Here is a 27,757-nt window from a genome sequence, read left to right on the forward strand (position 1 = left end):
CTGTGATTAGCATCGCACTGTGCATCGCACATTCACACGTTACCAAAAAATCAATTCTATATAAAACTAGCGGTCCGCCCCGTCTTCGCCCGTGGTACATATATTTTATGTTTTCTCTACATAAGAACCATCCTGGTACTTTAAGGAATATAATAAAAAAAGAATTATCGAAATCGGTCCACCCGTTCTCGAGTTATGCGCTTACCAACACATTTTGCGATTCATTTTTATATATAAGATAATAAAATCTTTATTTACCAAAAAAGCAGTACATTACAGTTTTATAGGAGATCCAAACTAGGCTGTTGCCTGTGTCTTGGATCTACGAAATGTTTTATATGAGGTTAAAGAAGTTGAGTCCACAGTTGAGTCTTTTAATTTAATTGTTATCTCGTTTTATTTTAACACAAATTTAAATAAAAATCAAACCCTAATTTTACTTTTTAATATTATCTGTATTTTTGACTTTCACTTTTCAGCTATCTGCTATATTTTATCTGTCATAATACAAGCAGGAATGGTGGGTGGGTGTCGTGTATTTTTAGGTTAAGATAAAAATATGATTATATCATAAAATATAGCAAGATAAAATTAAAAATGAAATTTAGTCATAAAATGGAATCAGTGTTACTTGTTATAACCACAATATTGTGTACATTATTGTTAATGAAATTGTTTTACAATTTGCGGTAAGTCATAGAGGTTATAATATATCTTTCCCGCCTCGTAGAAAGTTCTTATTTTTATTGTTATTTTATATTTGCACTTTGCAGTTCGGCTGTATTATGGCGCGTGAACTGTTGGTTTTGTAACAATAACTTTTGGATAAAATATATTCAACGAAACTGTTGGACGTGTCCAAAATGCGAACAATATAATGGTTTCACCAAGGTAAGCTTTTTTGCATATAAATTACTTTATTCAAAACTTTCCGTCTTGCTATTGATAACAAACCGACTTTTAGTATATGATTTATAACTTATTCATAGTCATACAACAATAGAGTTTTTTTTCTATAATAACAGAGTGAACATCTTTTTCCAGGACGGTGACTACAACAAAGTATTAATAAGTCCAGTTGATCAGATTAAAACACCGAATGTGTTTCATAAGAGCCCTGCCAAAAATGGACTCTGTAAGATGTGTAATATAAACCAACAGTTGAAGGTGACACAGCTTGCCAACTTTGTTCCTATGAATGAAAACAATTTCGAGCAAGAAATTGAATTTTATAAGTAAGTCTCTTTGACTCAAATACAACTCATTATTGTAAAATAATTAATTTTTAGACTTTAGGTAAAAACATATTTTTACATTTATAGAGACAATACATTTTGCCAAAGACTCATCAAAAATTAATTTATGTTAATTGTTTTCTAAATGATGTTTCATTGTTCATAATGTATTTTCTATCTAATTAGAGAACAATGCTATATCCAATAGGATAGTAGTTTAATAAAATTTTTCCTCATATTATATGTATTAGTCAGTTCTTTAAAGAAACAAATCTTCAATGGCGGCGCTTATCATTCCCTCTCGCTCACACACGGCCGTACGATATGCAAAAAAAAAATGGAAAAATAAAATCACTAAAATGTATTTGATTTTCCCTATAATAGTTTTTATCATAAATTTACAATGACAATTATGCATTTGCGAAAGTAAATAATGTTTTCTTGGAATTTGACAAAATATGTTCTTTGGGAAAAGTTGTTCAGTTTTATGGGCTTATTACAAGTATTATGGGGATTTTATTACATTCTGTATACGTAAATATGATAATTCATATAAATACACAAATACAATAACAAAAAAGTTTGTCAACAAACAATTTGAAATAATTAATAAAATAATTATCAATTTACGTTATTTTTATTTTCTTTTTTGATGATCCTACCATCTGTCAAAGTCAGCTTTGGCCGCCATTGAAGATTCGTTTCTTTATTGAACTAGCTAATACTATGAGCATGAAAAGGATAATGAGTTGTAAAGGAATTAATATGGCTGCTATTTGCATACTGAAATTAATTTGTTTCCTAATTTTGTATATAAATTTAAAGGATTGTACATACTTATTTCAAAGAAGTGTTTAAGAAAAAAAGACTGTATTTAATTAGATAAGATAAAGTCATCTTCCTGTTATCAGTAATTATCATAATTGCAATGTAAATATAGGAATTAGATTTTGGTTCATGGTTATTTCCATAGCATTAATGTAATAACTGATGAATTGTCTAGAACAATCTAGAACAATATTCAATTTTTTTATTAATCAATTTGTTAAAAACACAAATAATAAATATCATTCAACACTCAATAAAATGTACACCAATAACTGATCATTTTGTGTACTAATTTGTAAATAATTTTATTGAAAAATTGTTTATTTATATAAAAATCTAAATTTGGTTTTCAGAGCACAGCTGGAGAAAGCATACAAATTATGTAGTCCATGCAGAAAAGTACTACAAACAAAATTGCACAAAGAAAAAGAATCTCTTTTGGGATCAAAATTATTAGAAGCTAGGACACCAGAGAAAAAGAATAATAAGAAAGAAAAACAGAATGAAATTGTCCGAAATGTAATAAATAATATATCCAATGTTGTTGCTGCATTACTCATAGTACTGGTGGCAATTGAGCTTTATGGAAATGTTAAGAAACATGATAGTCTGTACAAAACAATATGTAACATAAAGAGTATTTTATATAATTTTCTAGAAAGAATATTTTCCATTGTAAAAATGAAGACACTGTTGACATTCCCATACTTAGAGGACTATTTCTTTGACACACATAATATATTAGACATAAATATAATCAGCTTTAATACAGGATTTAATGACTTGACACAAAAAGCTCTAGGAAGCTTTGGATGCTGTTTGCAAATAATAGGACATATGTGGAATATAAACAAATTGAACTATTCAATATTTATCGACTTACTGTGGACAGTATTTGTGACTACCTCCTTAACAAATTACTTTGTGACTAAGAACATGTTACTTATTAGCGTTATTAAAGTAAGTATAGATTTATTATTTTCTAGTTTATCAGTTTTAATATAGTAATATTTTCATTGAGAAGTTACAGCTCAAAAATGTTAAAGCTTAATATTTACTTAATATTAAAGCTGGACATAAAGATGGGAAACACAATTTTATACTCATTTATTTCATTTTGAAAAGCTACAAATTAGTTTTTGTAAACAAGTAATTTTTTTTTACCACATTTTAAACTCTAAAATATTTTTTCTTTTTCAGTTATCTGCACTATTGGCAGTGTTCCTTGTGTATAGAAGTATGAAAGTCAAGCCTGTGAAAACTGTTCCCAAGATCGCACCAAAGAAATTGAATCTTACCAATGGGTCAACCAAAATGCACACAAACAATGAAGATATATCTTTTGACACTGATGATGATGTGTCTCTAAGTAAATTTGGTTTGCACAATTTTACAAACTCCTCCACTGAAACTCTCAGTCCATTAAACAGTAGTTTTACAAACGGCAGATCTTTCACTCCTCGCAATGACAGCCTCTGGAGTAAGCCGAAGCACAATTCCACATTTAGCGTTAATTCAGTAACAACAAAAAGCCCCTCACCACTCTCAGAAACAGTATTTATTAAGCCAGCATTTAACAAATATCAGAATCTCGCGAAAGACGATTCCGATTCTGATTTAGACGAAAGTATTAGTTCCTTGTGTATAAGCAGTCCTAAGAAGAAAACTTCCAAAACAAATCCAGTATTTGCTTTAAGAAAATTCACTGCCTCTCCCAACTTTGCTACTCCCATGCCAATAAACAGGGGTAGACCTCTTATATCACCCAGTAAATTGGGCTATAGTACTTCTTGGGTAGCCGGCGGCTACTGGGGCTCTGACGGTGAACGACACTTATTCAATATCAACGGGAGTCGTTCATCCAGCCAGAGTTCAGGGTTTGAATCACAGACTTCCAGTATGAACCAGAGAAATGTATTCTCGCAGCCTTCATCACGAGAGGAGTCTATATGTGGTGAGCCAGATAGGACATCCATATTGCTAGATAGGTTTCAAAATTGTAATATGAATTATGCACAAAATCCCCAAAACTTCACTCCCCTTTCTTCTCCTGTGTTTCCTCAAATGCAATACAATAACCACGTGAGGATACCTCAGCCGAGATTCTCCCAACAGAGCTTCGTATCGCAAGCGGTGCTGTCTCAGCAACACAACAGCATGTTCAAAACCCCCGGCGGGTCTGGACTGATCAAATTGCCTCAAGACAATTCTTTCACGTCTCACTAATGCTCAACCGCTAGTCACTTTACTAACTTTCGACTAACAATATTTTTTTTTATATTTTATTCTTCGAACGATTTTTTTGTACTAAAGTTCCATTGACTGCCATTATAATTAAGAAATGTTTTGTTAAGTTATCACATTCATTAGTTTTTAAGTGGTTGTGTATGTTACGAGTAAGAGTAGGTGTAAGTTATATTTTGCTGATCTCGTGTTGGTGCCAGGTGTTGGCGATATGAAAGCATTAAGAATTATTGTATTGTTACGATTTTTATATGGACGTCACTGTCCTTTTGAACAAAATGTGATATGTAAAGACTAGTAATTTTTCTGATAAAAAAACTAAATGATTCTTGATGTTATCATTTTTTTGATTTTGTCATCTTAAAACGGAAACTTTTTGTGAAGCTCCTGAAATAAAATATCAAACATATTTCAATCTTTGATTTATATAAACGCTCTTTTATCTTAACGTAATATACGTGAAAAGATACTGAAATAAAATATACTAACGAATTGCGCGCCTTTCGTTCACATCTCTGCAAATATTGATGTGGTTTTGGAGGCACATAGGTGTCCTCATACAAGGTGGACATATAGTCCGACACATTGGTGCATTTCCATTCGTGTTCTAGATATTTTTTTAAGCCCCATTCAGTAACATTTCCCTGTATTTAAAATAACGTAATTAAATAAAACATGCCAGTAACGGTTTAATATTTAACCCTTTCTAATTTCTAGAAGCACTTTGTCTGATACTTCCAGTTATAAGAACTTATATTAAAGTGCGATCAATGTAGGTGGTGACACCAACCGTTGTATATGCAACACTCGATTGTATTATAAAAGCAAATTCACTCACAAAACATTTAAATAGATCTGGTTGTGGATACCACTGATGAGCGCTCCTTCTATAATATCTTTGTATGGGTCCACATAGAGGCTTGGGCAGATGGTTATAAACGAGGTCCGTTGTGGTTGCGAAGTTGCCGCACGTCTCATGACTGTCGTGCCGGTAGATTGAATGCACATTACCCTATTAAACGATTAAAATTTACGTCTATAATAGGAAAAATTTGTCCTCACGTAATTTGATAAAATGTAGGATTTTTAAAATACAGTTTTGAAACATACCTAAGTACTAAAAACGGTTGAAACTTACTTGAATTGTTCAATAAAATGAGTTTTTCACCCGTAGCTAAGTATACTTTTCTATTTACCTGCAAACTATTTAATTTATTGAGGCGAAAATCAGGTTGTCGAGATTCGGGCTTTAATTTTTCGTAATCAATTTCCTCCTTTGGTGGAAAGTAAAATGTGCCACCTTTAGGGCATTCAATCCTGTCCTCTACCCAATTACCTAAAGAAAAATTACTTTTCAATAGGAGGCGTGTGATGTGTCTGAGAATGTATATAGGCTAATGATGATGAAGTCGTAAGTATACAGAGAAAGGTATATTTCGGAAATAGCTTGCCTAAAAGGACCCCAGTGCAGTAAACAGGCCCTGGTTTCAATGCCTTCATTATGGCTTCTGCGCGCGTAGGCGACTTTGCCCTGGTACTTATTGTTTCTGCCATGGTAGGATTTTGGGAAAATGTTTATTTACATCATAAATTGTATTGAATTATTTTGATTGTTGGATGACATTTTAGATTTGATTTTTGATTATGAGCAAAGTAATTAGACATACCACTATGTAGTTCTAATATGTGTCTTATAAACAAGGTCTATTTATATACTTCTGAAATTAATAAAATCCAAATAATGAAGCCTGGGACAAGGAATTTTAACAAGGTGCGTTTTTTCTATTTTAACAACGTGCGATTTGCTCAAAATTAATATTATTTGTGGTTAATATTTTTGTCTATGATATAAAAAACAACATCAAATTTTCTTTTAAATCAATTTTACTGTAATTATAAAGAGAAAACAAAAGAATGTTAATTTCCTACTATGGACTACATATTGAGGCTTCTATAAATATACTTATACAATACAATACATGAAAACTGACAATATCTTATAAATTTCATAAAAAATATGTTTAATTTTCTAAATATGTATAAGTATATCAGTACATAACAATACAATACATACATTATTATGGAAGATAATTTATTGCAATATTGATATGAATGCAAAATCCACCTCTTGTTTTAATATTACCAGTAACCAAGTAATATCTTAATTTAAAAGGACCATAAATATTACATTAATTGTAAAAAACACATTGTCCACGCCATGTTTGTACAGTTTTTTTATTATATATTATTTTTGTATTATCTAGTTATACTTATCAACTAAAATGGATTGCTTGTTTGAATTTACACGTTAATTTACTCTGTTTCCATGGGCATTGCTATGTTTGGTCTTGGTAAAGTCTGCAATAACGCATTTAACTGACTTTCCAGTGGCCCAGACTGCTGCACAATGTTCTTCATGTTTTTTTCTATTTGTAACAAATCTTGATTTATAAGTTCCATATTCTGTAAACAATGGATTCGTCTTTAGTATGATTCAGTTATTAATAAATTATTTTCAATAAAAATTAACAACTTTATTTAACACTTACCTCAATCATAGATGTGTAAAGGTACTTGAAATTTTTGTCGCTATAACTTATAAAACCACTCACGTTAGACTCGGAATCTGACGGCATGGAAGTCATTTTTAACGTATTAATATCAATGACTTATTTACAATTTGGTTAAGAACTGTTTATTTTTAGTTGTTTGTGTGATTCCATTCAGGGACGGAATTATAATATTATGGTTTTGAATTTCAAATTTGATTGATGCGAAAGCCAAAGCTTGTTGAGTCGTCCAGTTTGACATAAAGTGACAATTTAGAAATTTCATTACCAGTCAAAAAATCTAAATAGAGTTTAAACTATACCTATGCACGGTGCATATTTCTGTATCAACAAAATCACAAACAAAATAATGCAATTTTATGTTTTATAATATATTTTATAATAAGTTTCGACCTTACAGCATTTCTAAACGTTTATGTGTATGACATTTTATGTTAGGTATTTCAAGTGTCAAGTGCCAAGTTCAATAATCTGGTTCTTGAGAATGTCATCAGCAAAAAAAATGTATTTATAACCAATCCGGATCTTTCTAAGCATTTCTACTGTGCATTTCTATTCTTCACTTATTGGTCGATATTGCGCATCCTGTTTGATGCATGCGGTCAGGAACAAGGTATCAAAAAGCAAATAAGGCGAAGAAAATAGTTTGAAATGATTTGTGAAAAATTATTTTTAAAACCTTGTATCCATTGAAACCAATAATAAAACGTGCGCTGTGCTTTTGAAAATTTCTTCAAAGTTTGTTGTTTATGTCAAGTGTTACGTTTTAAACATATTATGTGTGTTCAAATTGAGTTAAAATGTTTTATTTTCGTTTCTCGTGTTAAAAGTATTGATCATAACATAAAACCATCATAATTGAATTAAATTTCGCAGATAAATGCAAGTATATGAGATAAGTTTTGCTTCAAAAGTCACGTTGTAGGTAAAATTATGATCTAAGTATATTTTTTTAATATTCTATTCAAGCATCGTAATATGTTAGATATCCTTTAATATAAACTAACTTCTCAGTTCTACACTTATATTACAATCAATTGTTAGCTTATTTCACTTATGAATTGCAAAATCCAATTACCTACTAGAAGAATTATTCAATCTAAAAATGTTAATACATAATATATTGCATTTTTCAATTTTATTTCCCTTGTATTAATGCTTTTGTTTACATAATACTATGAATGTCAAATATAATGCTGAAAAGTATTAAGGTTTCTATTGCCTTTTCGTTACATATTCCATTATGTGGTTGACGTAAAATAGCAATTTACAACAGGAGTTATTAAATGTTGTTACCAACAAAGAGAATACTCTAAAAGATATCTTATTATTTAGGTTATTAGATTGCAATCCAAAATCAGCATATAAAATCACCAAATAAAAAGTATAATTTTTATTCCCTAACTCGTTCAATTTGTCTTATTTGATTGCATAACTTAATTTTTGCTAAAGATTGAATTCATGTAGCATTTATTCATTTTTCTTCCATAATCAGCATGTAATGTATGTTATAAATCTTAAGAATTGAAATGTTATTTTAGTCAAGAAACAGCGATTTAGTGTTATCTATCCAAATTCATTAAATAATAATTACATAATAGGTTTTAAGATGCAATGCAATTTCCTTAACTTACTAAACATACATAAATTCTTTATTCAGGTCTATAGCTTATCAAAAAAATATTTTCATGAGCATAAAGCATGCATGCTAGCCTTATCTTTCATTCAGCCAGAGAGATATCCAGAATCCCACTGGAATTCAAATCAGTGGTAATACCTAGAAATAGTTAATCAATTGGTATTTGGTAACCACTCCATATAGGTACTTTTCTAATTTAAGTATTAACAAGATTTATGAAAACCCAAAAAATGTCTCTAAATAAAAAGTTGTAAACAGTGCATGTTATCTGCTAATAGAAAGAAATGAGGAAATCTCATACATTGGCTAGTCGAATGAATAGACCGCATTTTACCCGGCGCCGACCCGCCTGGCGTCAGATCGGCGCGACGTCGCTCAACCACCCTACACCCCCATTCTCCTTAGGTTTTACTAGTTAGGAACATCTTCAGTTTCATACACATCTCGAATGTCGTAAAGAATGTTGTTTTAATAGCAATTTTAGGAGACAACTTGTCTATATGATATCCCTTAATTCACTTTTATTTGAATCGTCTTGCTAACGTAGGTAATAGACGTCATAAAACATTAATTTTAGAGGGACCATTACAATTCAAATTCTTGAAATATTTTAAATTTTTATTACGATTAGGGACAAAACAATAATGTCGTAAGTGTTTCAAGTCATGTCAGAGGAACATGACGAAAAGTGTGTTACAAGTGAAAAAGAAGACGAACAGTGTGCGACCGCTAGTACAGAAGTGCCGGAAAATAGGGAAGATAAGGAACCTAGTGCCAACACAAGTGCCATAGAGGATAGTTTACAAGACGTAGTAGAAACTAAGGGAACATTATGTTGGACGGAAGAAGGTGCGGAGTATCGTGTGTCCTGGACCTTGCCAGAAGGCACCGCGACTCCGAAGGATTATGTGGCGTTATGTCTTACAGGTAAGTCCTAGATTAAAGATGTTTTACTTTGTGAAATATTTCAGCATAGTCTTCGAGTAGGGTAAAAAATGTAAAAAATGTCACCTCTCCTACGCAAATATCCAAATTCCTTCCTTATGCCTTCCTTAACTGCTGTTTCAGATACGCCTGCTCAACGATATACAGAAGATCGAAAAACGAAATTACCCTATTTGTAGATAAGCGTTTCAAGCTTTTTATAGAAACATTTTAACATCAAGTATCTTAATTTGACCCAATTCAGTTGAAGTGGTGTTGGAACTTGGAGTAGTGACAAGAAAACTAGATGACGGAAAATTGTAAACAGAATCAATTGAAGCGATTTATAACTTTATTCAAAATACATTGTTAATGACTTGTAATAAATATAATAACTTCGTTTATGATGTAACAGTTTATCAGCGACAACAAAATAAAAGTAATATAATTAAAAAAATAATTCCAAATTCAATTTACGGATCTCTATTACAGAAATTAAAATCGACCGATTAGTTTTCTGACTATTTCCTATTTCCGAACACTTAATTATCACGCAAAAAGTTTTAAATGTGAAATTTAAATCGTAACATCGTCAAATAAACCGAATATTATTTTAATACAATAAGTGCATTGATGACAAAGTTTACATTGTATCAATGAAATGCAAACACTGCAATTTTATAAGTGGGTAAAGGCAAGTACTCGTAACCGGTAACAACTTTGTTGGCACGTAATACATTTTGATTACATCCAAGTGTTATGCAGTGTCTTTGCAGTTGTTAGATAATAATCTTCGTTGCAATACCGTTTTTGTTTTATTGGCTTACACATAAAATAGACGTTACAATAGTGTAGGTAGTACTAGTACCTAGACGATCATTACAAAATTCACTGCCTATGTAGTATTTGTAAGTACATAATTATTTAACCCCTCAGCTGTCGCGGCGCGCCGCGTCAAAAAGGTGCTGTCTGTCGGAGAAATTCGAGCGGTCGGCGCTGATTTGCCGATTTTTTTCGATATTAAAATTTGTGATATAAACTTTAACCTGTGACACTCTTGTAAATTTTGATGCTAACTAGATAACCAAACTTTATATTAGTTACCTTACTTACTCCCTGGCATGTTTATTTTATTTATTAGAACCTTTTTTTCCCACACATTTTGAAAAAATACGACATTGTTAAGAAAAATACTCATAATAAAATAATATCAAGGTATTTTAGATTTTTATTTTTTTATTTTCACACTAGAATAGACAATCTTTTGAGTGAATATAACAAAAACATAGGTTTATTTTATAAAAATTCGAGAAAGTTGAGTATGAATATCATCGTTTACGCATGAAAATAAGTGGACGCGATCTCCACATATGTTCATACAAATACAGACATTACAGTCTGCTCCAAAATTAGAACATTTCAAAAATTTTTGCTACTTTTTTTTTATTTTTATTTTAATCAAAACTAGATAAAAACTAACAGTAATTTTGACTTTTTAAAAATATTTAGGTTTTTATTAATGTTTAAAAATCGTCTTATTCCTAAATGACTTCATTCTTATGGTGGACTTTGTTCTAACGTCTGTATGTATAACGTCTCCACATCAATTTTAATTTTAATTTATTTTTTCTTAAAATTAGCGATTAAGAAAATATTTTTTGTGGTAACAATAGCATTATGAAGAAATGCTTTTTTTTCTTTCATGCTCTTAATTATTATAATATAGTACCTATAAAATGAAATGTTGTCCAACTACAAATCGAAAGGCACTGTATCCATACAGAAAAATGTCTAAGCTGTACAAAAGTGAAATCTACATTTAATTATACCATAACTTAATTATAAACCGTTACATTTAACTTATAAATCAAAAATTTCGGAAATTCGAGTTTTAAATATTTTTTATAAAATACAGCTTATGTTAAGGATAAAAATCAATAAACTTAAAGATTCAAAATAAATAAACAATTATTATACATCTAAATGTTTTATTTACTTAAATAAATTTTACTTAACTGACAGAAAAAAAAATTCTTATGAAGCTTTGTGTCTGTACTATTTATATACTCATGTGGTTGTAATGTGTGGTGTTGACGCCAACATTGGCCAATAAATAGGAATATTTGCAACTTGGCATAAATAACGTTAACTTCTGTTCATTTTTTCTTATACATCGGAGTTCGGACACAACGACCGCCTCGAGACGACGATTTATTACCACGAGGTTCCACTTGAATGTGATCAGGAAAGTGATGAACGCTATCCAATCTAGTTGTACTTCAATACATGCAGTATTTCCAAGCATATTGTAATTAAGATATAAACTAATCGGTAAAATTGTATTAAAATCGGTTCAGTAGTTTAGGGAGTCCATAGTACACAAACAGCATGAAACTTAAAAAATATTTTGATTGGAATAAAGTAAGACGTGTTATGTGTAGAATTTCATGAAGAATCCTGGTATCAGGAATTAAAAGCTGTAAATTCCCAAACACTAATCGTGTTAGTATTATTATCTGTTCATTTGACAAAATATACAGAGTTATATTTCTTGATTTCAAATACTGTTACGTCCTATTGTTAAAGTAAGCCTTGGAGTGTCTTGTCTTCCATTGCCATAAGAATCGTTGTTTGGATCCATTTGAATTCTCTTTTATTGATACTCAAATGCTTACGAATCAGAAAAGGTTATTCTATCAAATACAAATTTTTATTTTCGAAAGAAAATTAAAATATCAAGACGGAAGTTTATTTTAGGGTTACCTAACAAATAAGTTATTATTGATTATGTAGTTTAAACAGCAATGTGATATCTTCAAATAGAAAAATTGCATTCTTCTTCTGGGTAATAGAAGCAGTTTTGACACCAAAAGGCAAAAATATAATAATTGTTATCGCTAGTCATTTACAAAATGAGAGGGTAGATTTATATTTGCAGGCGTACTGCAAATGATGCATTTAATTCGTTTTATTAAATAAGTAATGTTCCAAGGCTATTTAAAGTCATGAATACAAATAAAAATAATCTTCAGACAGCGATCTACATCAGCTTTAACATTCGGCCTACAAATGTACTACATATAGTACATAAGAATAAAAAACCGGCCAAGTGAGAGTCGGACTCGCACACCGTGGGCTCCGAACAAACCAATTTTTAAAGTGAAACTTTTATTACATCGTCTCAAACTTTTTGGTCTGTGTAGCGCATGTCGCGTGACGGTCGGCTGCCGAGTAGGTATAAGGCAGTGTTCGGAACCGTTCGAACAGTTTCACTTTTACCGTGGTTTCATAAAACCACACAACATTTTTATTATGTTGTAACTCCGAAATTTTATGTTTTTCGAAATTATTCTTCAATCTGCGCTATAAGACCTTATTTTACCCCAATTTCAAAATTCTACGTACACGGAAAGTACCCTGTAGGTGTCGATTCCCTTGCGAATGTCGAAATTTGCAGCATAACCCATTGAGCCCCGAACGGCCCGATCGGTCCACGATACAATAGATTTTCTATTGTGTCTGTGATTCCGGGGCCTGAGTTAATAAACGGCTTTATCTTTTGATTGCGTTGGTTTATAAGTTTGATTTTTTCACAGCTTCAATCGACTCAAGTAATCAATATAAATTTCAGTTTTATGTCACATCACGCGTTCCTGTGAAAATGGGTCTTGACAGACAGATGGGCAGATGGGATGGACAGACGTGATCCTATTAGGGTTCTGGACCCTTAAAAACCAAACCCTTTGGGATGCAGCCATTAATGCTGCAATTTTTAGCAAATTTTGACTTTTGCAATGGAATCAAAACCGACAGGGTACTTCCCAAGTACATAAAATCTTTAAATTTGGTAAAAAGCAATGTTTTATAAAACAGATATAAGAATAATCGCAAATAACATGATTTTTTTAATTACACTTTATATAAAAAAAAAAATAATAATTTCAACTTACAACTAATGAACGGCTACATGCATTAACTTGATATTCACATTAAAAACTCAGATTTATAATACACTAGCGGTCCACCCCGGCTTCGCCCGTGGTAAAAATTTACGTTTTCTCTACATAAGAACCATCCTCGTACTGGTTATACCATCCATACCAACCATCCTACGTAGGAATATAATAAAAAAAGAATTATCGAAATCGGTTCAGCCGTTCTCGAGTTATGCGCTTACCAACACATTTTGCGATTCATTTTTATATACATACTAGAGGTCCGCCCCGGCTTCGCCCGTGGTACATATTTCGCAATAAAAGGTAGCCTATGTCCTTTCTCGGGTATCAAAATATCTCCATACCAAATTTCATGCAAATTGGTATGGAGATATAAGATTTAAGACGCAATCAGAAGAAATAATATTCATATGCGGCATATTCTGAAAACCGCAACTACTAGCAAGGGAATCAAAACCTACGGGTCAAAAGTTAAGTGGACTTGGTTAAAAGCAAGGTTTTACAGCACAGATAAAGAAAAATTCACTAAAAACACTAGAAGTTAAAACATAATAAAAAGTAGGTTTGTTCGGAGTCCTTGAAGCACGAATCGTATTGAGGTTCAAAACTATAAAAAAACATTCTTCCAGTTTTAAAGAAATAACCCCAAAATATGTGTAAAAACATTTTTGGACTATCTGGGTTTCAAAAATGACAACTCCCGTGTTGTCGTTCATTTTGAAATTGTGAGACGACAGAAAAACAAAATAAAAACAGAATGAAACATAATATATGCCAACGCAATCAAAAGATACAACCGTTTATGCTGCAAATTTTCGTAATTTTCGACATTTGCAAGGTTATAAAAACTTACAATAGCAACGTCTTATAGCACAGATAAAGAATTCTAAAATATGAATTAAAAGATACCTACAGCATAATTAAAAAAATAAGTTTGTACGAAGCCCTCGGTGCGCGAGTCCGACTCGCACTTGGCCGGTTTTTTATTTTTTCAGAAACATATATGGTTCCCCAATAAAAAATAATACCTATGTTGCATTTGTATTAAGGTAAGAATATGTTGTACAATTAATGTGTTAAATTTCTTTTCCAGTTTGTCCTACACAAATTACATAGTAACATAGTCACTTTGTCCTATATATAGGTCATAGTGAAAACCATTGTTCCCGATGTAGGTTTTTTTTACTATTTTTCCAGCATATAATATACACTTTTAACCATAATATACTAAAATTAAAGGAATTCCATAGAGGTTACGGACTATAATTTGTATAGTTGATTATATCGTATTAAACCTGAGGACAATAAATACCACAAAAACGATACCCATCAATATAAACAAAACATATGTATGAAGACGAACAATTAAATTTTTCAATTTCATACAATATGCGAACATCCTGTACGCGAATTTTACGGCGAAATTATTGTCGGTTCTGAATTGAAAACGAAATATCTTTAAAATGGAACACAGTATCAAATTTTGAATTATATTATAAAAATCTTCATAAAATTTCTTGTAAAATGATTTAAAAAACAAATAAAATATTAAAAATAAAATACGATTAACCAGGGGTCAAAAACTAAGCAACGTACAGTGAAATGGTAGATACATATTTGGAGCCATTATTTGTGGTATAATTATTGGTAATTTTCATTATTTCGGCACATAAACATTAGGATATATAGTGAATAATAATAAAAAGAACAATAAATACTTACCGTTTATCAACTTTCCGCAAAATTTTACATTTTTTAAAACTTTAAAATTTAAAAGTTACTCGACTAAAGTATGACATAATTACTGTTATATTTCGAATATTTATCGGTCAAATTATTAAGTGATGGACTTTAAATATTCAGTAATTCATAAGCTATCAACTAAATAGTCGTTTATGCAGATTTGAACTATATTTGCGTTACAATGAGCTAATTTCCAACCGGCGATGATTTGGCACAGATCTGTGCCACGACAGACAACGGGTACAAAATTTTTGGCTCAGATCTGTGTTCCGACAGACGAGGGTTTAATATTTATGAAATCTCTGTGGGAGGCCTATGTCCATCAGTGGATGTTCTGAAAGGTTGAAACGACGACGACGATAGTTAACACAATTTAATAACTGATATAATTTTCGATCGGATAAATTACGTATTTAGAATATATTTTACCCCGATCCGTGAAACTACCGTCGTTTATAAAAACTCCGTTTTATCCAAAAGATCAAAATTTTAAGATTATAAACTTGAGAAAACAAGCCGAAATTTTAGCGGTTAACGAACGGTCATACTGCTCATTACAAACATCGGATGTGTAATGTAAATAATTACTCGGGTTTTTCCTTTTTAGTAAATTTAAATAGTGATCAATCATCTATCGTTTATGCACAAGGTTATTTTAAAACCAAAGGGTCGTTATCTCGATTCATGTTGTTCTGCATACGGCTTATAGTATTAAAAAAAAAACACATTTAAAAGCTATTTAGGTATTTAGAAATAGTAAGGATGAGTAAAAAGTGCTTTCATACTGCAAATTAACTAGTTATGTACTTGAATTGAATTAAAAATACTTTTACAATTTATAAATATAAATGTAATTATATTCTTCATCAAATCCTTATATTTCTGTCATGATGCATCGGATAATAAAAATAAAAATAAACTAGCCGTTTTGTTCCTCTTTATCTCTACCTATTATTCGACATTTTCATCTACAGGTAATAATCGATAGATTGCTCATCAAGAAACTGATACGTTCATGATCGATTCCATATCATAAGATAAAGCAATTTCCTAGTTCCAGACTGATTTAGACCATTAACAGGCTTTTTGCTGATCAACGTAACGTTTCCTCATCTTGTAAGGCCAGTTATAACTGTAGATGCTAGCTCAGTGACTTGTCGGGGCATTAATTGAGCACAGGAAGTCAGTGTCCACCCCTAGATAATAACACTTTATGTAATTATGCAGTTGTGATCATTTATTCTTCTGGGGCGGAATACGGTATGGTCGAGTGGACTGTGAAGTACTGTTATGCTGTAAGACCATTTAAATCAGGTTGTTAAAAGCATAATAGTGACAGATTATTTTGCGTTGTTGCAATAACGGTTAATGGTGTAAAGTCAAATATGAAAATTATACAGTGTTTAGAACCTTTACTAAGATCGCAAAATGTCATACATGATACATGACATATTTCCGATTTTTTCGAATAGGATTATTAGTACATATTATACCTGTAACGTAGTACTTCCTCGGGAAAATGACTTGGTACGTTTAAAGATATATTGACGATTCTTTTAGAGCAATTAGAAAATTAAGAATCTGTTATAACAGATCAACTTTTTTTCCAAACTTTTCAATCGTCAAAAAAGCTTGATTTGAATCCTAAAAGAATAGGTAATTGACTGTAATTGACATACCTACAGCTTCAAAGTTAGTCTTTCTTTCGAAGGTATCAGCCACGTTATACTCCTGCCTGCAATTTATCTTTAATCGGCATTATTATTTTAATGTTTTGTATTTACCAGCTTCGCTCACACTAATTTGGCGGTAATGCTAAAATCTGACATTTAAAAAACCCAAAAAGACATAAATTGGGTCCGAGAATTACGACCGCAATTTAGCAACGGATGCCAATTGTGTTCGTTTTTATTAAAAGAAGTCAATGAATTCTCTAAAGTTCACGAAAGTGCAATCAACACCCACGCCCTTTAATTGTGCGCCCGCGCATGCTATCCTGCAAATTGATTACCGCTTTTATTACTTAACACGTACAGTAATTGTAAAAAGTTAGTGACTCAGATGCGTCGATATTAATAAAATACATTAAAACGAACATAAATTTTTGAACGAATTTTAAAATGCAATTAAATTTGAACATAATTTGGATATTAGGACTTGATGATTCAGTTTTGAGGTTTTTATTACGATCGTAAATTGATCGGTATCATAATTTTCATGTTATCGGCGATATCTTTGTTTTCTTTCTTTGTAAACGAACGAATTTATGTTTTAATTTTAATAATAAATTATGCTTGTAACATGGTACTTGTTTTAAATCTTGCCATGATTACTTGACATGACTTATGAAAGCACAATTTAAGTGAGTGAAAAGCGACGTTTCTTACAAAAGTAAAGCTAAAGAATTTTATGAAGGTTTGGATGTTCTTTTATGATAAACTAGATGTTAATTTCACCCATATGGTAAACGAAATTTCCCATAAGAATTTCCCACAGGAGACGTTTTACCAGCGATAAAGAATAACCTAGGTAATCTTCAAACTCTCTAGACTTCTATCTCCACACACAAAAATCATATAAAATCCCATTGTTGCGACGTGATAGATAAACAAATAAAACAAGACACTTTCGCATTTTTAATATTAGTAAGTATGGTGAATATAAAAATATAACATTTGCATCAGCATCAATGGACGTTACGTATGTAAACAAGAAGTCTGTAAAAAATACACTTCTAGTCGAAATATTACCGTCTTTACAATAAACAAAGCATCACATTATGGTCATTACAATAAGTAATGAAGTAGTTATTTAATTAAGTCGGTAATTAATACTAATGGGCCTGTAAAACTGGGATGATCGACTTCCTCATTTGCGGCTAACAATGGAGAGGTAAGAGCACGCGTCGATTGCCTCTTATGTAATCTCGCCTTTCACTGGGCGACATCACTGCTCGTGGATTAAGTGGCATTTTATCATTTATTCGTGAATGTTCCGTATTATTTAGTTTTGACAAATCGGATTGCAGTTCTTATCTCTCTTGTGTGAAGCAATATTCGAGCTTATTCACTATGGTAATTCTAAAGTTTAGACATTAGAGCTTAATGATTTTCCTTAAAGAATGTTTTTCTAAATGTGATAAAATCTTTAAAAAATCTTGATCAATATTAACTAGGTTGATAAAGAGACTTATTAATTATAATAGTTCTAGCTTTGATCGATTAATGATTATAAAATACACACTTGAATTTGATTGGAAAAGTAAAAAGGTAGAGGTGCAAAGCTTTTGGTTCTATGATATTCTTTGTAAACCTATAAGTTTCAAGAGTCTGCTTCACCGTAGAAAGTTTTGTAAACTGTTGGCAAGCAGGCAGATTAAAAATCACATTTTAGCTAGGTGATTTAGCTTAACGATTGCACAAGTTTGTAATATTAGGTAATATGTAAAGTCAATTTTTTTTAACGAAGCTTCGTTTATCATAAACTTCATAAAGTGATTAACGTTGAGGTTTTATCTCGCGAAAATCGAGTAGAGGCTCTTATTCCAAAATTCCAAATGTAAATTATCATAACGAATTTTGCGGTCTGAACAATGAACAGAATGGAAGGTACATTTACATTATGTATTTTGTACCTATATTTTATTTTCGAATGCTATATGCGACTCTCCAATTTCACCGTACTTTCGCCGATCGTGCAACAGAATTCGTGTCACCAGCTCATTTTGCACTGCAGTCTGCACCGGTCGACAGGAAAGAACCGCTCGCTTAATGGTGTACTGAATTGTACCATTCGCATTAATTATTTATTAATTTTATGACAATGCAGCAAAAACTAATCGATTGATGAATGAATTATTTTTCCATGTTTAATTCGCATTCCGATACAATTGTATTTTAACGAGAAATAAATTAAAATAATGAAAATTACGCCCGTGGCGTGAGATAGTTATAGCGTTTCGCGATTTATGTAGAAAGAGGTGCAGGTCACCACGCCTCGGTGGACTCATGAATGGGCCGCCCGAGCCCCGCTCCCCGCCATTCGTTTTGTGAATGAAGGCACCGGCGCGTGCCTCGCTGTTCACGTTCAGTCGCGACGCACCGCGCCGCCACGCGAGCGCATGTTCGATATTCGAATTTGACGTATCGAAATTCGAAATCGCGCGTATTTGTGCTAGTTTTTTGACATTTCGCGCTAAGGATTTACTTATAAACAGACAACAAAGTTGTTTAACTGAGATCACAGTGTGTGGCAGCTTTAAGCGGCACACAGGAAAGCAATCGTCACTTTACGGTAAGCAATTAAAAGCTAATTTCCTGAGTATCGTTACGGAGGCCTATTCTATCTAGATGGGTGACACGTTGGCTAAGCTCATTGAAGAATACAACGGTGGGTTGTGCTGTAGGTGGGTGCCCACGTAATATTAAATATGGTACATGTAGTACGCCATACCGTATTCGATATCGGGCACACTTCATTTGGATGATTACTGTAGGTGTATTAGTAGGACTCAAATACTTTCACAAATAGTTATAAGGAGTTCCGTAAGGTTAGCTGTAGAAAACTAGAAACTTTAAAGTATTCATTGGTGTCATCCCGACGATCGTCGCCTTCGCAATTACATTATAAACGCTTATACTGATTCTTTGCTGTCTGTTAATTACCCAAACGGTGTAATAAAAATTCTAATTAACCTCGAATTTAGATAGTATTTCGTTCATAATTCTTCCAACTACGTAATAAAGATAGATATAAAATGCCATAGAGGCTAGAGCTAAATTTATCTAATTAAAGTCCTATATCAAGAGCTTTCTGCTTTGAGAAGCTTTTGTTTTTAATATTCACATGCTTAGATTATTCATAGTAGGTATAACATGTGCTATATAATAAATTATTATAATGATAAATGCACAAAAGTAGTTTTCATAATCTCTGAGAAAATATACGTTAATTTAAAAACGTAGTTATATATATATATTGAGAATTTTTCGTCTCACAAGTCGAAAAAAAAACAACTTGATCCTGCTGCAATGAATTACCTTACTGATTTACAGAAAAATTAATCTTTCACCAATTTTTTTAAATATGTTAAGTGTCATATTTATTTTTACCCGATTTCGACTGAATGAGTAGGTATTCTTAACGTTAACAATTTAATTTAAACATAGTATAATCACAAAACATAAAACATACTAAAATGCTATAAATTTAGGTATGTATTATGGTATTTTATGATATAGTTTGTATCGATAATTTAAGTTATCACATCACAATAAAATATTCCAAAGCAGCCTCTACAAGCTTAATTTAGATCAAGAGCTTACGTAACGGTTAAGCAATAATAATAAACAATTTATAATGAATTTAAAAGCCATAGCTAATCGAGACAGCTAAGTAACAGTGTCCAAACGAAAGCAGGCAGATGCTCTACCTAAGTTGATTAAGGCAAGGATAAAAACGGGCAGCGAGGCGCCCATACAATACATCGTTTAAAGGGCGCCATGATACCTGCGGGTTTTTGCGAGATTCACAATGAAACCATTTGAGAATTTGTGTCTAGATGGTGAGAACTGCATTGTTTGTTAACAATATCGATAGCTGTACACGATTTAACGCCACCTCTTGTGAAAATTCGGTTCTTGGTACACTTTATTGATTTAGATGAATTGGACACTGTAAATAGTTCAGGTGCTAAAATGAGTGTTGTTATCGATAATTCCTTATAATGTTGATAAATAAACTTATTTTACTGTGGAATTTCTTAGGGCCTGCTCTATAAGGTGCCTATATACATAATATATAAAGACCGTATCTTCTGAATGTGCAAATTCCGGTTTTCGTTTCAGACGCATCTGAAACACGTTTCGAATAAAAACTGGTATGCAGGAGTACCTAGATATTTCATTGGGTCTGAATATTATAACTGCGCTACACTAGTGAATATATATCTACTAATAATAGTTTCCTCAATTTATGTGTCCGCGGACTCGATAAGTAATGGACTATGTCTAAGTGCACGTGGTTATTAAAATATCGGTTCGAATTTCTTAGGAAATTACGGTCTAGCTTATGTTAAATCATAAAGCGACGCGCGTCCGGCTCCAGGGTTAATAAAAATGCCATCCATCTTGCAGCCCACCGGCGGATATTAAATTGACACGCCTCACTCGAGCACTGCGCCTCATTTCATTACCTATATGTATTACCATATTACACATGGCCTATTACTTTTTTGCCCCCGTGATTATAATGTAAGTTTCTATCATTAGTGCTCCAATGGACTGTAGGGGTAATAAATTGGCGGCTATTTATTGTAAGTGCAGTTATTAGATTAACAGTCATGTTCGTTGAATATATAATAGATAAGACGAACATATAATTATCAAATTTTACGGAAAATAAGAAGTCTTTTATCACGTATCTCTATACAGACAGATACTGGCTCCTCCATAGAAAAGATAAATTGTAACTTGTTTTTATATAACTATCCATAAGTGAATGGAAAAAATTCAGACAGAATAATACCAATAAAAGTGGTATTAAATCAATACGTGTAACGTGTAAAGGAAACTATTAGCTGAACGCTGCAGCCTTCATTTGTTTTAATTCATTTAATTACGTAAGTAATGGTGCTGTGTATTATTTTTTTACACTTTTTTATTGGCGTGTCATGTTTTCTTCGAGTATGGACGATAGTTTCAACTTCCTCGACAAGACAAATAGAATTACAACGGTAAAGAAATAACACGTTTGTTGAGATAAGGTAGTTATGCTGTCGTAAATTTTAGGTTCATTCATTTAATCTCTTTTGAATGAATCATGTGTATTATTATTTGTCACTACATAGTATAAAACAAAGTCGCTTTCTCTGTCCCTATAATGTCTCTTTGTATGCTTAAATCTTTAAAACTACGCAACCGATTTTGATGCGGTTTTTTTAATAGATAAAGTGATTCAAGAGGAAGGTTTTAGTTTATAATTTATTAGGTTTTAGACAAAGCGGGCGAAGCCGCGGGCGGTAAGCTAGTATACCATAAATATAAATAGTATGTGAAATAACGTACATATATTTTGTAGGAAACTTTTAACTTTTAAAAGCGTGTACATTTATCTATGGGGAAGATTGTGAGGGCGTTGTTATATCTTGAATTCTTGACGTTAATTGCATTTTGTGTTAATTAAACAATTTTTAAATAATGTATTCTTTGGTTTTAATATAAATGTCTGTGTGAAAGATGTTCTATCACTGAATTAAATGATTAATTACATAGGTCATTACTGTATTCAACTGCCATGTTCTTTCGATGACCCTCATTTTTCTTCCATCATGATTCGGTTCAGTGAATAATTACATATTTTAAATTATCCAAATTATATTCCAACACATCTATAAATATCTACTATTTCTTCAATTTGTTATTTTTATTGAGACTTCAGCTAGGTACTAGCTGTTTTGTTGAAAAGTAAATAAATAAAATGTATCTTAAAATTGTTACTTTTCTTGAAATAAAAAAGTTTTGAAGCGATGCACGTGAAAGTTCGGTTCAAAAGGGCATATAAAGGACGATTTACGACCGATTCTTTTGTCTGACTTTGTCGGCTCAAACCTGTCGTCGACCTTTGAGGTGAAACTAATTTATTATTTACTACAATGATAATACTTCTTATCATTTACTAAAAAGTGGATTTGAAAATATTTCAATAACTGTTATCAAAAGGAATACGTAAACCACTGTTAATCCGATTTAATACATTTTTCTTTGATTAAAAAACTTTCAAAATGTGCCACAGACACATAAAAAATACGCATCATGAAAATAAATAAAATTTAGGTAGGTAAATAATGAAATGTGTATCAAAAATACGAGTAGATTTGTACTTTTTTAGAGAAATGTAAAACTGTGTGTGTTATGAAAAGCTTTAATAGCTTAGCTGGCTTATAATTATTAGCTTTACTTATTTATAGAGATACAATAAAATTTAGTGTCACAATATCCGTTAATCCTTATCGCTAGAGTTCTTACTTCTTAGAACTTTATTGCAAAATTTTTAAATTTGTTATTATGTACATACTCATGTTGGTAGGTATTATACTTTATCTACCAAAATTTATTTTGCATTGGTAATTTCATGCAGTTCTTATGGTTTTTGCATTGAATTTAATTATTATTAAAACTAATTTTATTTGCAGTGACACAGATTCTTTGGGGTTGATAAACTATTTCAGACAGGTTTTTAAATACAAATTATAAAAAGTATCATAAAAATAACGGTAATTAAAAAAAAACGTGTTAAGCTTAGCCCGGATAGGTATAATTTAATTAAAGAATAAAATAAATGTGTTTAAAGACTTTTAGGTTACCAATAATTATAACATTATTTTAATCTATTATTAAAAAAAATAATATTACGTTAATAATTTCGTTTTAGAGTATGATATAGTACGACATAAAAGAGATGAAATTAATTATTTTGGAACTAATTCGTTTTTCATTACCTGGCAACCCTGAATTGGCAATGTAGCTGTCAAGTTGAATAAAAATTTGTTGTTTTTTTCGTGAAGTGGAGAATTATTGAGATAAAATTGTTATTTAGAACAAGAAATTTATATAAAAAAGGAGACATCATGAAAAAGGTTAAACGTAGCGGTGTCCGTGATGTGGTGTATAAAGTTTTTATTCGGTGTTTGTCCGAATTTCAAGCTGGAAATTTATTGACTGATTTGGAAAACGTTTACAAACGTACAGCAGAATATACCGGTGAGATTCCATTTATTTTTGCTCAGTACTACGTAAAATAGAATATTCCATTAGTGACGAGTGTTTAATGTATGTATGTATGGCGATTATTACGTTTTCGCAATTTAATTTGAGGTTATTTGTATGTAAACAAAAACTAGTTTTTATAGTGCGACCAGCACAATTTGAGTCAAGAAGTTATATCCAATCCAACCAGCCTCAAATAAAGTACCTAGTTTAGATTTTACTACATAGTATAGTGATAACTGTTTTCATACAGCTATCTATCTATTAATCAATCAAACCATAAGAAAAAAAAATCATATTTACTGTATCATATTTACAGATACTGAAGATGCCCCGTACCCTCTTGCCAGTACTTCGAAACAGAGTGATGATCAGTCCTTTGAAGGAGTAGAATATTTAGATTTTGATGAATTATATTAATGTACAAAATTTATCTACAAAAAAAATAAAAATATGTGGTTTTCAAATCGCCTTGTTTTTTTCTACCCGACGGACCCAGAAAGAGGGTAATGTGTTTGAGCTGCATGTATGCTTGTTTGTTTGTATGTTTGATTCTATGTGCGCCTCTGCAGTCTAAGCACTTGACCGATTTTTATAAAATAACTAATTCCAAATACATTTAAGTAAAATTTGACCTAGGTAGGTCAATTAAAATACTAATGTATTTTTGTCTTAAATTTACACTATTGCTACAATGAAACAATTATAACGGTTTAAATCGCGGTATTTATTATAGATTTTTGGATTTTTATTCTATAGTATCAAGATCGCTTGCGTCGCAGTATCAGTGTTGCTATATCGCACGCTGAGAACGAAAGTGACCTAATACGAAATTCGTGTTTTTTGGGAATCATCAAAAAAGTGTTCGTTATTTACAGAACTATTTACAAATCATGTCATAATTTGTTCGCATGCAAAGTTATATAAGATATTAAAGTCTGATATCATTTTAGAGGATATTGTCCACCCATACAATCCATAAAAAATAAATTAAATTAAATTTAAATATTTTTTATCTTTTTTTAAAAATTACCATTAGATATTGCGTCACTTTAGTACTGAAAACTTGTAAATCATCTTTGACTAGTTTGGGAATGAGTCACTTTAGTATTTTTGTGCTATGCATGCATTTGGACGTAACTTGAATTATGTCAACTTAGTATTAAAATATTAATGGGAAGTAGTCTAATGAACCCAAATGTTAACTAAGAAATTATATTTATTGTTTGTTTCAAGACTCATTTTTACTATTTACTTAATACCTATGGGCAATCAACTCTAATATTGGTATTATTAATCAACAAAAAATTATACTTCAGTATAATTAATTAAAAAAAGTAATACAAAAGTGCAGTTTTAGTTAGGAACTAGCTGTCCGCCCCGGCTCCGCCCGTGGTTCATATTTCGCAATAAAAGGTAGTCTATGTTCTTTTTCAATGTCTAAAGATTATCTGTGCCAAATTTCATCAAAATCGGTTCAGTAGTTTATGCTTGAAAAATCATACATACATACAAACCTTTCCTCTTTATAATATTACTAGCTTACCGCCCGCGGCTTCGCCTACTTTGTTTCAAACCTAATAAATTATACACTAAAACCTTCCTATTTAATCACTCTATGTATTAAAAAAAACCGCATCAAAATCCGTTCCGTAGTTTTAAAGATTTAAGCATACAAAGGGACATAGGAACAGAAAAAGCGACTTTGTTTTATACTATGTAGTATAGATTTATTTCGCACCCCTTAAAGTGAAAGTTTATCTAAAAATTTTGGCTCAGAGCAGATAGATAAATAGCGAACAAAACGCAAGTAAGATCCTGGGAAGTACTAAGTAAAATTCTACTAACAGCTGCGAGTGAAAATCTAGGTAATGAGATACGATGCAGAAACAAGTGGCCGAATGCCAAAAGGTTACTAACGAAAAGAATGAAGCATACCTATCGTTACAGCAGACCTACACTTGCAGACGAGAGAGAGCATAAAGCGCGACGAAGGAAAAAAATAACTACACAAGAGAAAGAAGAAGAAATGTGTTGATGTCAACTAACTTGAAGAGATTGCTAAAAGTTTCTCAACGAAGGACTGGAGAAACTTTTACAGCCAAACTAATAGAGTAGAGGTAGGAAAGATTTCAAACCTAGAACCTCAGCTTGTAAAAGTAAAGATAGTGAGCTACTAAATAGTAAGAACGATATTATTAAAAGATGGAATTAGTACTTCCAAGAACTGCTAAATTGCACAGAAACTGCTGAAACACCTTCTGCCATACAAAATTATACTAACATCCCAGATATCTCGCTGCCTACAAATAGACGAAGTTAGATTGGCCATTAGGAAACTCAAAAATCATAAGCCACCTGGAACTGATTACATCTCTGTGGAATTGCTTAAATATGCTGAAACTAGCTTTAAGGAGAAATCTTATGAGCTGATAGTCCAGGTGTGGTAGTCTGAAACGACGCCCTGTTAACTTTTCTTTATTATTTCTAAAAGCATATTGCCTTACACATTGCATAGGTACATGAACCACAGACTATAAGTACAGGGTTGCCACAACAATGACATAAGAAAAATTATAGTTAAGTTTTTCTAATATAATCTAATACGCCCGATGAGTGGAACATCGCAGTAACATAGGGTATATATTACAGCGGTGTGTACAGCACAAGAAAGGTGACATATTTGATTGCCAGAATTATCACGGTATATCTCTTTTAAGCACGGCATATAAAATCTTCGCCTATGTCATTTTCAATAGAATATCTCCATACACAGAAGACAAACTATAGGCGACTACCAGTACGCTTGGGGCCCTAACCGTTCGACTACTGATCAGATTTTGAAACACTTGAGTTCAATGTCATAACACACCATATTATTTTCGTGAATTTTAAGGCTGCATACGACAATGTTCACCGAAATTTCCTGTACCAAGCGTTGACTGAGATCGGCATTCCACCACAATTGGTGTCACTTACAGCAATGACGTTAAAAAAATAAAAAAGCGTCGTTCGGATCCATTCAGTATCTTGCAACCTTTTAGGGCAATGGAAGGCCTTAGGCGCTCTCCAGCCTTCTGATTAACACAGCCTTAGAAAAATGCATCCGAGATTCCAGAAATTGAGACATCGGGCACTTTATTTTTCGAATAGATACAAATACTGAGATACGCGGATGATATAGACCTGGATCGGGAGGACGCTACCAGCAGTGATCCTCTACTGCTGTTAACGCATATCTTGCTATAGACCAAACTGCCCAAAAGCTCGGTCTACAAGTCAAGTTCGTGGCTGTACGTGACTTTGTGTACCTGGCATAATTAATAACAAACCAGAACGAAATATCTGCAGAAATATGTAAACGAATTATGGCTGATTCGGCCTTCTAAGATATTTTTGATCGAAACTGCTATCCCGAAACATAAAGGTACTGCTATAAAAGACCCTACTAAGACCAGTACTAACATACGGGTCCGAAAGTTGGGTCCTGAGCAAAAAATGAGGATTGCCTGCTGGTGTTCGAGCGAAAAATAATTAGACGGATTTTCGGTGTTGTGCTGGAAAATAGACATTGGAGAACGCGGTATAACCATGAGCTTTATGAAATGTACGAGGAACCGAATGTCTTATAGACCATAAAACTAGGCCGTTTACGCTGGGCCGGATACGAGGTATATATGGACGACAAGAAGGCACCTCTGCGTCTTCTCTATGGAAAACCAGATGGGCCGAGCGTAGAGTGAACAGGTACCTTCTAGGGAAGCGCGTTCCATCTTAGACCACATCTCAGCTAAGGCGAGATTGTGGTCAAGCGCTACCCTATTACCAATAAAAAAAAAAAACAAAGGACCGA

The 27,757-nt window shown here is 32.1% G+C and overlaps 4 protein-coding genes across 6 annotated transcripts in view; 2 read left to right on the forward strand and 2 right to left on the reverse strand.

Annotated features, from left to right (window-relative positions):
- The first annotated feature begins 510 nt into the window (after positions 1 to 510).
- On the forward strand, positions 511 to 4,716 carry LOC149486143 (uncharacterized). The gene is made up of 5 exons (XM_089699475.1): positions 511 to 689; positions 774 to 891; positions 1,045 to 1,235; positions 2,417 to 3,023; positions 3,264 to 4,716. Exons 1-5 carry the CDS (start codon positions 598 to 600, stop codon positions 4,287 to 4,289), a joined length of 2,034 nt encoding a protein of 677 aa, XP_089555601.1. The 5' UTR covers positions 511 to 597; the 3' UTR covers positions 4,290 to 4,716.
- On the reverse strand, positions 4,646 to 6,050 carry LOC149486144 (uncharacterized). Its single transcript, XM_089699477.1, has 4 exons — positions 5,759 to 6,050; positions 5,504 to 5,643; positions 5,146 to 5,319; positions 4,646 to 4,951 (listed from the first exon to the last, which is right to left on the reverse strand). Exons 1-4 carry the CDS (start codon positions 5,859 to 5,861, stop codon positions 4,646 to 4,648), a joined length of 723 nt encoding a protein of 240 aa, XP_089555603.1. The 5' UTR covers positions 5,862 to 6,050.
- A 123-nt stretch (positions 6,051 to 6,173) lies between these two features.
- LOC149486145 (uncharacterized) lies at positions 6,174 to 7,111 on the reverse strand. Its single transcript, XM_089699476.1, has 2 exons — positions 6,857 to 7,111; positions 6,174 to 6,770 (listed from the first exon to the last, which is right to left on the reverse strand). Exons 1-2 carry the CDS (start codon positions 6,950 to 6,952, stop codon positions 6,621 to 6,623), a joined length of 246 nt encoding a protein of 81 aa, XP_089555602.1. The 5' UTR covers positions 6,953 to 7,111; the 3' UTR covers positions 6,174 to 6,620.
- A 2,017-nt stretch (positions 7,112 to 9,128) lies between these two features.
- The window catches only part of LOC149486146 (uncharacterized), a 117,161-nt gene continuing 98,532 nt past the window's right edge, over positions 9,129 to 27,757 (forward strand). Inside the window, exon 1 of one of the 3 annotated variants that reach the window (XM_089699489.1) lies at positions 9,129 to 9,443. In XM_089699489.1, coding sequence (XP_089555615.1) covers positions 9,182 to 9,443 — 262 coding nt within the window. In that variant the 5' untranslated portion in view covers positions 9,129 to 9,181. Of the gene's footprint in view, positions 9,444 to 19,171; positions 19,433 to 27,757 lie in introns of those variants that run through there. The other 2 variants (XM_089699491.1, XM_089699490.1) reach the window with 2 other exon arrangements.

The sequence above is a fragment of the Colias philodice genome, chromosome 9, assembly GCF_061535455.1.
Source record: "Colias philodice isolate Cphi_HAF_F1 chromosome 9, ilColPhil1 Martin Lab GWU primary, whole genome shotgun sequence".
Lineage (NCBI taxonomy): Eukaryota > Metazoa > Arthropoda > Insecta > Lepidoptera > Pieridae > Colias > Colias philodice.